Below are 13,522 nucleotides of genomic sequence, written 5' to 3'. Positions count from 1 at the left end.
TGGTCATCATAGACCATTCCCAGATGCCCTTATGACCAAAAAGTTGAACTGTTCTGATGCTTCAGACTTTTCCCTCACGGGGAGTCCCTTGAATTTGGGGCTTATTTGTTTCTCTGAAGAGGGGGTACCAGAGGGTGGGGAGCTTGCAGGAGAGCGAGAAACAGGATGAACAAGACCAGGGGAGCTGCCAGGGAAGGGACTGTGCTGGCAGCAGCCAGGGCCCTGGACAATGGTCCTTCCGATGAGGTGTAGGGTCCTTTGAGGTCATTTGGCCCAAGGGAACAGAAATTTAAGACTTTCTTGGATTACAGCTATTTTTCACCCAGAGAATAGGAGAATCATCTGCTGTAAAATTACTGCCTTCTGTCACAATGGCAGCTTTCAGAGGAGACACCTGTTGTCCTCCTCTGGACAGTACACTTGAAGGCCCTGTGCCTACCCCTTAAAAAAAAAAAAAAAACCATAGACTACATTTCTTTTCATCAACTAATGTTCATTTCTCTCAGTTACAGAGTCTGGGAAGTCCAGCATCAAGACTCCGGCAGATTCAAGGCGACGGTGAGGATCCACTTCCTGGTTCACAGACAGCCATCTTCTCCCTGAGTACTCACATGGCGGAAGTGACAAAGGAGAATTTATACGGCTGGTCCCATCCATGAGGGCTCCACACTTATGACCTCTTCACCTCCTAAGTCATCCCATCAGGGGTTAGGATTTCAAGAATGAATTTCAGAGGGACACAGACTCTGTAGCAGCAACCATCTTGCAAATACTTGGATTTGGCCTCGGTGGGATTTTCCTGAGATCTACCCAGAGAGGAGCAACTGCTCAGATACCACGGGAGGGTTAGGCTATGGTGAGAACGCTCTCCTTTTGATTCTTGGGTACTTTAGGAAGGTGAAATGAAGTAAACTGAGCAATATAGCCTCTGTGTCCCGAAGGAACATGGGAACACACTGACCCAGGCCTGTGATCATACAGTAGCTATACTGGGGAGTTTCTGACGGTCCAGAAACCTTCTGTGATATGAAGGGGACACCACCCCTTTGGAAGGGTCTGTCAGCAGAGGCACTGACAAGATGGGGGAACCATCAAGGATGACGAGGAACCCAGAGCTGTTCTCTGCCCTAGGCCTGAAGGAGTCCAGGGGAGCAGGAGATAGAAGTGCCGTCCACCGAGGACAGCCTCCTGGGCAGACAGCTGAGCAGAGAGTGGGTTGGGGTGGACAGAGATGACTGCTGACCTCGATCTTCAGAACCCACGCGGAGGCCCCCGTTCCTTCTGGGGAACCTCACACAAGGGCAGGTAAGGGGTAACAAGAACATCACACATGTGGGAAAACAGGGCATTTGTGTATCCAGACCATAGACAAGCAGTTCAGAGGATAAACATCTTCCTGGGGGAGCCGAAGAAAGAATGTGAGCCCAGTGCTGTGCAGGGAGTTTGTTGGACGTTCCCTGAGGAGAGCACCCAGGTGTCTCCCATTGGCCATCTCCCTTGGTGCTCCCTGAGGAGCAACGAACCTCAAGGTTCCTCCTTGAGGAAAGGGTTCTGCATTAGAAATGTGCCAACATGTCTTTCTTTCTTAAATGTAACACTCTCCTTGGCTTTATGGAAGATGACAGCTGTCTGGGGAGCCGGGTGGGTGCTCACGATGATGTCGCTTTCGGTAGTCAACGCAAGAGGAAGCCCACACCCTCAATGGTATCATCAGATATTATTGCTAATATTTACTGAAAATGTGCTACATGCCAGATGCCGTTTTGAGAGCTCTTCAAGCATGGAGTCATTCCACCCTCACACAACAACCCTAAGAAGTGGGTGTTGTTATTATGGACTGAATGTTTGTGTTGCCCTGAAGTTGTATGTTGAAGCCCTAACCACTCCCAGTGTGGCTTTATTTGGAGATGGGGCCTCAAGAGAAGTAATTATGGTGAAATGAGCTCCTGAAGGTGGTCCCTGATCTGACAGGGGTCGTATCCTCGTGAGGAGAGATGCCAGAGGGCTGGCCCCGTCCCCCTAGTGCTCACACTGAGGAAAGGCTATGTGAGGACACAGCAAGAAGCACACGGTCTACAAGACCAGGAAGGGGACTTTCCCCAGAAACCATATTTGCTGGCCCCTGATTATTCCAGGGTCCAGAACCGTGAGAAAATGAACATTTATTGTTTAAGCCCCTCAGTCCGGGGTGTTTTGTTATGGCGGCCTGAGCTGACTGAGACGCGCACCATCAATACTATTCCCATTGTATAGAGGAAATTGCACAGAGGGAAGCTAAGTGGTCTTCTTAAGGTCACCCTGTTTGCCTTTGCCTTTGGTCTCTTCACTTCTTGCGGTCCTGCCTTTCCTGTAGGAAGTGGGGAGGTGGAAATAGTTCGGGGGCCATACACTCAAATGTCAACAAGAGTCGGACAGGTAACAGAAGCTGAAGAGGTCAGGTCCCTTTCGGGGGGCTCCTGCCTGTCAGCTTCAACGTTAGCCAAATGGCTGGCGTGCTCAGATCTGCAGTTTTTCAAGACAGACTTGGACGTCTGGATCTTTTTTAGAAAATATGATTTCTCCAACATTCCGTCATGAAACAGAGTGCAGGCTTATGAAGACCTATCTATGGGCCAAGTTTGGCGTACGATGTCCAGCGAGGCCCCCTCGGGACTAGATGATTTTTCGACACATTTGTCTGCTCCTGCCTCTTCACTTGGCCACGACTCTTTGCCTTCAGCAAGATTCCCTCCCGTGCTTGGCCTCTAAGCCCCCTGCCTTGAGGAAAATGAGTGACGACCATGACCCAGAAAGCGTTTGAAGGTCCAGTCAGTACAGAGAGCCCCTGTGTTGACTTGGTTGGGCCACATGACTCTGAGCCCATTTCCTCTACTGAAAACGGGTCCAATCGCACCCACCACACACAGGGGTTTGGAAGGCTGAGGTATGGCTGGGCGTGAGGAGGCAGCGGGCAGGGAGTGAAGGAGCCGTGGGGGGAGCCCCTGCTGGGGCCCAGACGTGTGTGAGCGCCTCCCATTCTTCGTCAGGCGCCTCAGTGTTTGGTGTTTGAGCTGCTTACATTAAGCAGACTTGGGCTTCCGTGGCTGTGACAGGCTTGAAATAGAAACGATGGGCCAAGCTCTAAAAGGCAGCGGGGGGTGATCGGGAGAGTCCTGGGCCATGGCCGGGAGGTGGAGGAGGGATTGTCAGGGATGAGCACTGCAGAGGCTCCAGCCCCGGGAACCAGCAACAAAACGGCCTCCTGGACCCTTGAGCTGGATCGAGGCATAATGAGTCAGTGTTTGTAATAATGCACCGAAAGTTCTACTCAGGCTTACTAGCTGCCTGTAAAAATTCCAGGAAGTCCATTTTTAGTTGGGGCTAATGAGGGTTGAGAACCCTGCAGACTGCCCCCAGTACTCTCCGCGAGGCCCCCCAGGAGAGGGCTAGTTACTGCACCACTGGTTCGGGAACAGTTTATCTACTCAGGATCATCTTTCACCAAAGCCCTTATCAGTGTTTTATTGGCTACTGGTTTCTGGGTTTTATTTATTTATTTATTTTTTAACAAACGAGAGCGGATTATGTGTGTTCCAAGGCTGGACTCAGGTTAGCTGTGTGCCAGCTGGGAGCAGGGTCCTCCGTCGCCTTGCAGAACTGTGTGTGTGTGTGTGTGTGTGTGTGTGGTGGGTAGGGGGGCTTGCTAACGAGATGGATGAAATGCAAGGAGGCAGAACTCCCTTTCTTCCAGGGCCTGCTGGGGAGCAGCTCAGTTGGGGTGCAAGGCTCTGCAGAGGACTTTGGCCGGCAAAGGAATGAGTGGATTCAAGGCAGCCGAGGGGGAGGAACTGGCCAGGGGAGGGGAAGGAGAGCCGCTCCAGGGGAGGGGTCTGGAGACTCCCAGAGAAGCTGAGGGAACTGAGGCACACAGCTGTGGAGGGAGAGCAGCACGGGGCAGGAAGGAGGATGGGGTGAAGCTGTGTTCGGGGCTCCCCTGAAACTCGGGTTAAATCTAAGTCCACTCTGATCAAGAAGAGGCTTAAGCGGTGTGACCTTAGGGGCTGCCTGGGAAGCTGAGTCGTTGAAGTGTCTGGTTCTTGGTTTTGGCTCGGGTCGTGAGCTCATGGGTCGTGAGACGGAGCCCCGGGTGGCGCTCGGGCTCCTTGCGCAGCTCGGAGTCTGCTTGGGACCCCCTCCCTCTCCCACGCCTCTCCCTCCCCACTCACACACACGCTCTCTGTCTCTCTCAAAGAAAGAAAGAAAGAAAGAAAGAAAGAAAGAAAGAAAGAAAGAAAGAAAGAAAGAAAGAAAGAAAGGAAAGGGAAGGGTGTTTGGTCCTAAATGACTTTTTAAGAGTACTCATTGGATCTGGGGGCTCAGACCTGCCACAAATTGGCTAATAATCCTGAATACTCCTCCTCCCCCTTTCTGTAACGTGAGGGGGGCTGCACTGGATCCCTGTTTCTAAACCTTTGCTGCACATTAGTACCACCTGGGGGACCATGCCCAGACAAAGGAAATCAGGTTAGTTTCTTTGGGAGTGGGGCTAGGTCTCCCACAACCTGGAATACTGTCCACAGCCAAGTTTGAGGCCCTTGGGGCTAGATGGTCCCTAAAGGTCTCCTTCAGCCCTGCCATTCGTTAAGACTTTGAGGAAAGGAGAGAGAGGGTGATCGGCAGGCAGTCCTCAGTAGAAGCAAGGCACGGACCAAACGACCTCTTAAGAGTCCCACTACTCATGTGAGTCTGTGATTCTGCCCATGTGAGTCCATGATTCTGCCTGTGCGAGTCCGTGATTCTGCCCGTGTGAGTCCATAACTCTGCCCACTCGAGTCCATGATTTGAGACTCCACGGGGACACGTAGACTCATGGTACCAAGTTCCAGCCAGCTGTGTTTCTTGCCACCTTAATCCATTCCAGAAGTATTTACTGAGCACCTACTATGTGCCTGGCATTGTTCAAGGTGCTGGGGATCCAAGAGTGAACAGATCCTCTCTTGTGCTCAACTCGTGGAACAGACCTAAAATCACAGGCAGGAGAGAAGTGGGCAGAATGGTTCCGAGAGCCAGGCGGGAGGGGAAGTTTGAGAATCGGGTGATTTACACCCGTCCTTGGGGACCTGTCCTTGTTACATTAGTCTCACCTTCCTTTCCTCCTTCCCTCCTCCTCCTTCTACGGGGGAGCCATCAGTCTCTGCATTTAGTAAGTCCGTTCCAACATTTGGGGGCCACGGGGGTGGTAGGTGGTGACCAACACCGCCAGGCAACTCTCGGACACCAGCAGGGTGTGCTACAATTTAACTCACGCTGACAGTACCTACTGGAGACAGGGTCAGATCCCGTAGAGTAAAGGCTCAGTCCAGGAAATCTCTGCCCCCGTCCCCACTTCAGATACAATTGCAAGTTCCCTGGGCTCCCGACCGACTGGCTATAAATCAGAGGTTCCCATGATCCCCTCCTTGGGTTTGATTAATTTGCTACAGTGGCTCACAGAACTCAGGGAAACATTTTAGTGACTACTAAACGACCAGTTTATAACTCAGGAACGAGCGTATGGAAGAGAGGCATGGGATAAGGTACGGGGAAAGGTCTCAAGGCTTCCAGGCCCAAGGGAGATACTCTCCCTGAATCTCCACATACTCACCAACACAAAGCTCTCAGAACCCAATCTTTTTGGGGTTTTATGGAATTTTCAGTGCATAGACCCAATTGATTAAATCACTGGCCATTGGCTTCTGATGCAACCTTCAGCCCCGCTCCCCTTCCCAGAGGTAGATGTGTGTGAGGGGGTGAGACCAAAAGTTCCATCCTTCTAATCATAGGGTTTGTTCCCCTGGCAACCAGTTACCCATCTTTAGGTAATTTCCAGAAGTCTCTCATTACCATAACCAAAGACACTTCATCACTCTTATCACAGGAAATTCCAAGAGTTTTAAGAGTCTTGTGCCAGAAACAGTGACGAAGACCAAATATCTATTTCTTTTTATGGATCACAGTATCACAGCAAGCAACCCAAGGGTCAGAAAAATTCTGCTCCTTCATCCCAAACTCATACTCCTGGGTATCTGTCATGTCTTCCCAATTCAGCGTGAGCCCCTCACAGCTGAGGACAGGGTCTCAAGTGTCTGGGGGAGCAGATGGTGTAGTTCAGAGTGTGTGGGCTGGAGACAGATATCCTGGATTCGGTCTTAGCTCCGCCTCTTGCGGGAGGCTATCACGGTGTGATCTGGGCACCGTCCTAACAGGGCCCCAACCACCCCCTCAGTTCTGAACCTAAATGGGGATCATAATAGCACCACCTTTCACGTTGCTGTGAGGAGTAAGGACCTTGTGAAGACAAAGGGTGTCTGGAACCTGGTAACACCCGGTAGGTGGTGACTCTGACTGTCCTCGAGCTGGAGACGTTAAGCGTGAGTGTTTTTTTGTTTTGTTTTGTTTTTAAAGATTTTATTTATTTATTTGACAGAGAGAGATTGCAGGTAGGCAGAGAGAGAGGAGGAAGCAGGCTCCGTGCGGAGAAGAGAGCCAGATGCGGGGCTCGAACCCAGGACCCTGGGATCATGACCGGAGCCGAAGGCAGAGGCTTTAACCCACTGAGCCACCCAGGTGCCCCAGCGTGCTTGTTTTGATTAGGCTCCTGGAGAGACCTGCACGGCTGTCTGTTGTGGTGGCATCTGCTCTCTTTCTTGTTTGCCATCAGGGCAGGCATCGGATACGTGGGTCAGGAGAGCGCTGGCTGTCGTAACCGGGAGATCCTGAGATCCCAGCGGCTTCACTCAGTAGGAGTTCATGCTTCTGTCCTGTGCGGGCTAATGGCATGGGGAGGGAGGAGAGAGGCTCTGCTCCATGCCGTCATGTAGGAGCCAAAGGCTCTGTCACTCTCGAGGAAGGCCAGGACTGTGACATCCAAGTGCCACACAGGCTGGGAGAGGGCAGGATCACAGGGGAGACTTTTGTGGGCCAGGACAGGAAAGGCATCCCTTAGTCCACTTCCGCTGGCCAGAACTCAGTCACGTGCCACAAGGAGCCTGGGAATGGGGCCAGGAAGAAGTGTTTGGAGGCCTCAAGCATGTGGCCCCCAGGGGTCTTCTGAGCTGGCAAGATCCATCTCCTGATCTCAGGCGTCCAGGACCCAAGGCGCTTATCTCGTCTGGGATGGGCCCTGGGACCACTGTGCCTGTATAGAGCTCCCTCTTCCTGTCTCCTTCGTCTGTGACCTTCTCTAGTTACCTTCCTCCAATTCCTGTTCTCTCTCCAATAACACGTACCTCTGATGAACTCCTGTGGTTGGAGAGAGGTTAATTGTTTGGCCATTGAGGGCTTTGGTGGAGAGGTGCCCTAGGGATTCAGTGACAAAGGATGCTGGCGGAGGAGGATGACAGCAGAGGAACCTTCCAGGGAGCTGTGGCCAGCTCCACCTGCTTCCTGAAATCAGAGAGTCTGATCCCAGGCCCCTGGGTTTCCAGGGACCTGGGCGAGCTCTTAGCTCCTGATACTATCCCCTGAACAGCAGCAGCCGTATGGCCTGGGAACTTGTTAGAAATGCAGATTCTCAGCCCTGCCGTAGACGTGCTGAATCAGAAAACCAGCTCAGAAAGACTGATAAGCTCAGAAAGACTGTGTGGCCCAAAGCCACACAGCCAATAAGAAGCAGGACAGAAGCGTTTAGAACAAGTCCTTAGGGAATTCTGGCCCGCGCCTGAGCACCCGGGCCGCGGGTAGGAGAGTGCGTCACACTGCCACCCAGTGGCTGCAGAGCAAACAACAGCCCAGCCTCCCACCGGACTGACTCAGGCTGAGGGGGCAGCGGTGCTAATACATAGATTGGCTGGAAAGTTCTGGAAAGCACGGGGTCAGTCCACAGGGGTAGCAGGGAACTCACCCAAGTCTAGCCTCGTAGGCAGTTGTGAAGACTTAGCCTAGAGTCCAGCCCAGAGCCAAACCCAAACTCTTGCTCCAAGGCCAAACCCACCCACCTTTACTTGACCTGGACACTCAGGGAACGCGGCTGGGGAAGCTTCTACCATCGGCCTGATGACCCGGTCAGAGGCAGGCTCCGTCGGCCTCACAGCGCACCAGAAGAAGCAGAGGTCCTTCCTCTCTGAGAGGACACAGAACTCCACCTGGGACCCTGCCAGCGAGGACCATGAGGGCCCAGGGCTGGCTCCACCCGGAGCTTGGGGATCTTAGAGAGGTGGGGGCGGGGAGATGCTGGAGGGAGAAGAGGAAATGTGGTGCCCCGTCAGGGTGCAGCCCTCTCCCTGCTGTGTGATGGGGAACTGCAGGGATGCTGGCAACATCTGAGCTTAACAAGGAGGAAATGCCCAGAGACGAAGACCACCTGCTCTCTCCCTTGTCCCTGGGCCTCACACACAGCGGGGCCAGAGGCTCAGCACTCTGGGGACTGACTCTGATTTGTCATTTTTATGGAAGGACTAAGTATCTCTGGGGTTCCCAGGGGATGTGCCCGGCTTGCTGGCTAGGCAGATTCTAAGGGAGGAGGTAGGACACAGGACCCATGTCTATAGAGCATCCTACACTGTGTGGGTGACTTGAAGTCATGGTCTCCTTTAATCCACACACATGGTAAAACTCAGCTCGGAGAGTTTAGTAACCTGTCCAGAGTCACACAGCTAGTAAGAGGCGGGGTAAACATTTACTCTAAGATCTCACCCCAAAGCCTGTGTATGCTCTGTCCTCCACTGTCTGCTGCCCACTCGCCACTGCAGAATCCCTCTGGGCTGGCTGGCTGCCAGGCAGTTCTTGCATCCAGAAACCCATGGGATCCAACAGCAACAGAGTTTCTTCTCTGGGCAGTTTCTCTGCCCAGCCCTGTGCTCCCAGGCCCCTCACTGGCTCGGGAACATCTCTGACAAGGGGGGAGGCTCCAGCCAACTTAGAACTGGGACATTGGCCTCTGTCTGAGGTGAGAGGGGGAGCCTCTTCTTCCTGGAGCAAGGCTAAGGTCTGGAGGGTGCCCATCCCTGCGCTCCGGGCTCCTAACCAGGGATGCGGAGCAGAGCCAGAGAGGGGGAGGGCAGAGGAGGGAGCAAAGCTGCCGCTCAGTGTATCTAAAGGAGGGACAGATGAGGTCCTGGGCATAGCCCAGCCCCCAGAGGCCCCAGGTGTGGTTGAGTCCCAAGCCAAGTCTAGATGGTGGTTCCCTGATGCCCAGCTCTCCTGAGTTCACCGGTGAGCCCCAGCCCCCTCACAGTACAGGTATCCAAAGCCAAGGGGGCTTTTTAAGATAAATATTCTGCTGCAGACGTAACCATCACCAAAATAAACTTGAGAAAATCATGATCGGATTTCTACTTTAAACTTTATTCAATATACAGTTGTTATCAAAGAGCCTCCCACAGATGAACTCACTCTTTCTCAGGTTGTCTGGCTCAGGAGTACGTGCGGGTGGTTCGTGGGATTTCGTGTTTCCAGAAGATTCCAGATACGCCCAAATGTGGGGGTCACCCATATAGCTCATCCTTATCATTATTATTTGGAGCCTAGAGTGTCTACCTCTGAATGCCGGGAATGCCTTTCCCCAACATCTGTCCCTGACCCACATCTTCACGGGGAGACCCAGGGACTTAGGAAGGGGGTTTCCCTTGGGGAACCAGGGGCGGCTTCCCCCAGACAGGTTGGGTATGGGAGGGTCTCTGTGGACCCACTCAGGCAACTGTCTTATGGATGCAGGCGGTAGAAATTCCTTGCCTGGGGCTGAAGCTCCGCCAGCCACTCCTGACCTGCGGGTTCTGACCTCCCTTTCCCAGAGGAGGCAGCAGAGGCTAGGAGAGAGGCCTTCCCTGGGCAATCTCCCCAAGCGGGGGAGGAGCGGGGCCCTGACTCCATTCTTTCCTAGCTATGCAACTCTTGGCAAGGCTGAGTCTGAGTTTATTCTTCCGCAAAATGGTTGTAATTAGTGAGGCTCCAGAATTTTCCATAGGAGGCACTTAGGGGGCCCTCAGGAGAGAGGTGGGGGTGCTGGGAAATTGTCTGCAAGCACATATACACCATTTTACTTAGACTACAGGCCTGTGGGGCGGGGGTGAATGGGGAAACTCGAGGCAGGTCTCGGCTGAAGCCCAGCCTTCTTTCAGAGCTGCTGTGGTTGTAGGAACCAAAGTGGCCTCCGTCACGGGGGCAGATGAGATCATGCACATGAACGACTTTGGGGACTCAAAGATGAGGCTTGTTATTATCCCCTCTGAAAGTAGGACCCTAACTGTTTAGTGGGGAGCCTGGCCAGCACTGCTAGCCCTTGGGTCGGCGATGTTGCCCATGGAGCCTTCCGCAGAGGGGCCACACCGAGCCCTCCCCCATAGCCCTGGACGATGCTTCGGTTGGTCATCTGGGGGCTCCTTCCTAACCCAGACCTGTGGTTGGATCTTCCGAGCCCCCAAAGCACTGTTTCAGGAGGAACCTCCCCACGTACCAACAGCCCCGGTAGCCCCCCAACAGGCGGTAAGAGCCTTCCTAGGCAAAGGTGGCCACAGCCCAGTTGCTTTGGGGGCTCGTCAGACGCTTGTGAAAACTTCCAAAGCCCCATCCCCAGTTCGAGGAGTCAGTTTCTGGGAACCGGCTTGAACCATCTGTGGGGTTTTTTTGTTTGGTTTGGTTTGGTTTTTTAATCAAAGGCATCCCTAGTTACTGTCGGGAAGCTACGTGTGAGCCTCGGACCGGAGTGCTCATGGGATCTGGTCTGCTCTGTGGGACAGACTTCCTGCAAACCCCTCTATTTCAGGAGAATCTTTCCCGATTCCAAAGAACTCATCTGTCCGGGGAGGGTGCTGACGTGAAGGAATGGGCAAAACCTCCCAGCCACGTGTCCTTCAGGAAGGAAAGTCAGCCCGGACTGTGCAGGAGGAGGCTGGAGATGGAGCGGGGAAGGGGGAAGGTCAGCCTCTCAGCGCGTTCGGGGCTGTTGCTACGGACAGACCCGCCTGGCCCTGTGGGGAAAGACAGGGAAGTGGAGGAGGTCTCTCAAGGGGCACAGGTGGCTGCTCCTGTCAGACTCGGCTCAAGCTCCAATTCTGCGGGCAGCCTGCCCTCACCTGCTCCCTGCCCGCCTCACCTCTGCCCACCTCTGTCCTCGCCAAAGTACCAGAGCGTGAACCAGGCACCGGCTTCCCCACCGCCCCAACCACCCTCGCCTTCTCATTGCTCAATTCCCCATGTCTGCCTCCCCAGGTTTCTCTCTCAGAAGAAAGGTGCTTGCTTCCACCCAGGAGTTCTCCCTGTGGGAAGGGGTGAGTCGCTACCCCCCACCCCGCTCCCCCTCCCACCTCTTCTGTCTTTTGCTGCCTTCTCTCCGGACCAGGTAAGGGTGCTGCTTGCTTTCCTGGCTTAGTGGCAGTCAGGGGCTGTGGGGATGGGGTGTCTGCTGTCTTCACCGGGGAGGAAACTGCTTTCCTTGAAGCCAGTTTTTCTAGCCCCGGTGCCCCTGCTCCCACCTGGAACCTGCCCTGTTTCCTGACGCAGGAGTCCGGAGTCCGGAGGAAAGGGGAGGGGCGCAAGACACAGGGCTGACAGGGAGCAGCAGGGAGCAGTGAAGGCTGACACTCCCCAGGGGTCAGCCTGGCCTTCCCCGGGCTCCGTGGGGGAGGAAGTTTGTTCCCGAACAGAAGCCGAGGCCTCTGGCTCTGGTCCCCACAGGCTGGAGACGGGCCAGAGGCACCACCTGCCTTCCTTCCCCGCCGTCGTCCGCGATGCACCTGCTGGGCTCCGAACCGGCCTGGAGTCTGAGAAACCAGATCCCTACCTTGTTCCTCTTCACTGAGGACACACAAAAGCCTCCCATCTGGACAGTGAAAAGAACAACCAGGTCATGTTTCCACTCACGCCCCAGGGAGCATTTCTGGGGCAGCTAAGGGGAGCCTCTGGCGGGGGGGGGGGTGCAGAGCCCAGGTAGAACCACCTGAAGAGGCCATGTGTGTGTTCAGCCCGCCCGGGGAGGCAAGGCCAGCCGGTAGGGCCGGAAAGCTGTTCCCACTTCTAGTGTGGTCCTGGGCCCAGCAGCGTCTCCTCACCTGGGGACTTACCAGGAATTTGTAATCTTGGGCCTCGCCTCAGACCTGCCGAATCAGAACCTCTGGGCTTGGGACTCAGCACTTTGTGTCTCAGTAAGGGTCCAGGTGACTCGGAGGGCACTGGAGTTGGAGAACCTTTGGTTAACATAGGCCATGTTCCAAGCCCGGAGTCCTGGGCTGCGAGGCATGGCCAGGGGTGCTGTGGATGACCCCCCGGGGTGACTCCAGTCAGAGCAGCCTCAGTCATCTCGCTTTTGGGTCAGCAGAGATGGGGTTGGAGAAAGCACACGGCTGAGCCGCCGGCTGCCTGTGGAAGGGAGGTCGCCCCCCACGGTGGCACCGGGACAGGCCTGGGGCAGCAAGCACGGTTGGAGGACACAACGGGGGACCACCAGCGTGGCTCACAGATTCCGCTGAGGAGCAGTCTTCGGCCAAAACACGCTGACTTTCCCCATCTGACACAAGTTGTGCAAGACGGTTAAGCTGAGTCAAACTATCCACCAACCTCCCCGGACCAGGCTTACCTCGGAGGTGCCGCGGGTTCGGTTCCAGGCCACCACCGCCGCTCGACTATCACAGAAAAGCGAGCCCAGCGAATGCTTTGGTTTCCCAGGGCCTGTGAAAGTGATGTTTACCGGGGACAGTAGTCTAGTAAGTGTGCCACAGCGTTATGTCCCCCAAAAGACATACCTTAGTTAAAACACACTTAATTGCTAAAAAACGCTAACCACCATTTGAGCTTGTAGTGAGTCGGAATCTTTGTGCTGCTGGAGGCTTTGGCCTTGCCGCTGATGGCTGCTGGCGGATCAGGCAGCAGAGGTTGGGGTGAAGGCCGGGGTGACGGGGCAATTTCTTAAAATAAGACAACAGTGCAGTTTGCCGCCTTGGTTGACTTGTCCTTTCGTGAACCATTTCTCTGTTAGCGTCGAGAACATTTTACCTGAAGTCGAACTTCTTTCACAACTGAGTCAACCCTCTCCAAGCCTCCCACTGATTTATCCACCCGGCTCCGGAACATTCTAAACCCTCCGTGGCCACTTCATGCCCACAGCTTCTTCAACCTCAGAGCCCGTCTCGAGAAGCCGCTCTCTGTCCTCAGCGGCTCAGGTTTCGCCATGAGATTGCAGCAATTCACAGGTAATAATAATGACAACGTTCGAAATACTGCAAGGATAACCAGAATGTGACACAGAGACACGAGGCGAGCCCATGCTGTTGGGAAAACGGCACCAAGAGACCTGCTCGGGGCAGGGTTGCCTCAAGCCTTCCGCTGGTGAAAAATGCAACATCTGCAAAGCACAATAACATGTGATACGCCGGTATTTGCCTCCAAAGTGTCAGTAAACATGTGAGAGGTTGTCAGTGGTTAATGTTCACCACGGCCCCTTGCTGTGTAGCCCAGACGGTGGGAGTGTGAAGACACTCGCTTGTTTAACCTGTGTGGGTGTGTGGGTGTGGGTGTAGGTGTGGGTGTGGGTGTTAGGGGGCAAGTGACTCCTCCTGGTTTGGAGATATGG

At 54.3% G+C, this 13,522-nt stretch overlaps 1 protein-coding gene across 1 annotated transcript; it reads right to left on the bottom strand.

Moving 5' to 3' along the window:
- Nucleotides 1–9,282: 9,282 nt before the first annotated feature.
- Nucleotides 9,283–13,023, bottom strand: LOC309849555 (uncharacterized protein; the record flags this gene model as incomplete). Its single annotated transcript, XM_082702200.1, has 5 exons — nucleotides 9,283–10,925; nucleotides 11,262–11,776; nucleotides 12,006–12,125; nucleotides 12,530–12,575; nucleotides 12,946–13,023. The coding sequence occupies 5 exons, from the start codon at nucleotides 13,021–13,023 to the stop codon at nucleotides 10,875–10,877; spliced, it is 810 nt and encodes a 269-aa protein (XP_082558326.1). The 3' UTR covers nucleotides 9,283–10,874.
- Between the last annotated feature and the right edge of the window lie 499 nt (nucleotides 13,024–13,522).

Source organism: Mustela nivalis (assembly GCF_964662115.1).
Source record: "Mustela nivalis genome assembly, chromosome: 16".
NCBI lineage: Eukaryota > Metazoa > Chordata > Mammalia > Carnivora > Mustelidae > Mustela > Mustela nivalis.
The sequence above is the reverse complement of the archived record's forward strand: the minus strand, read 5'-3'. Positions and strand labels throughout refer to the sequence as shown.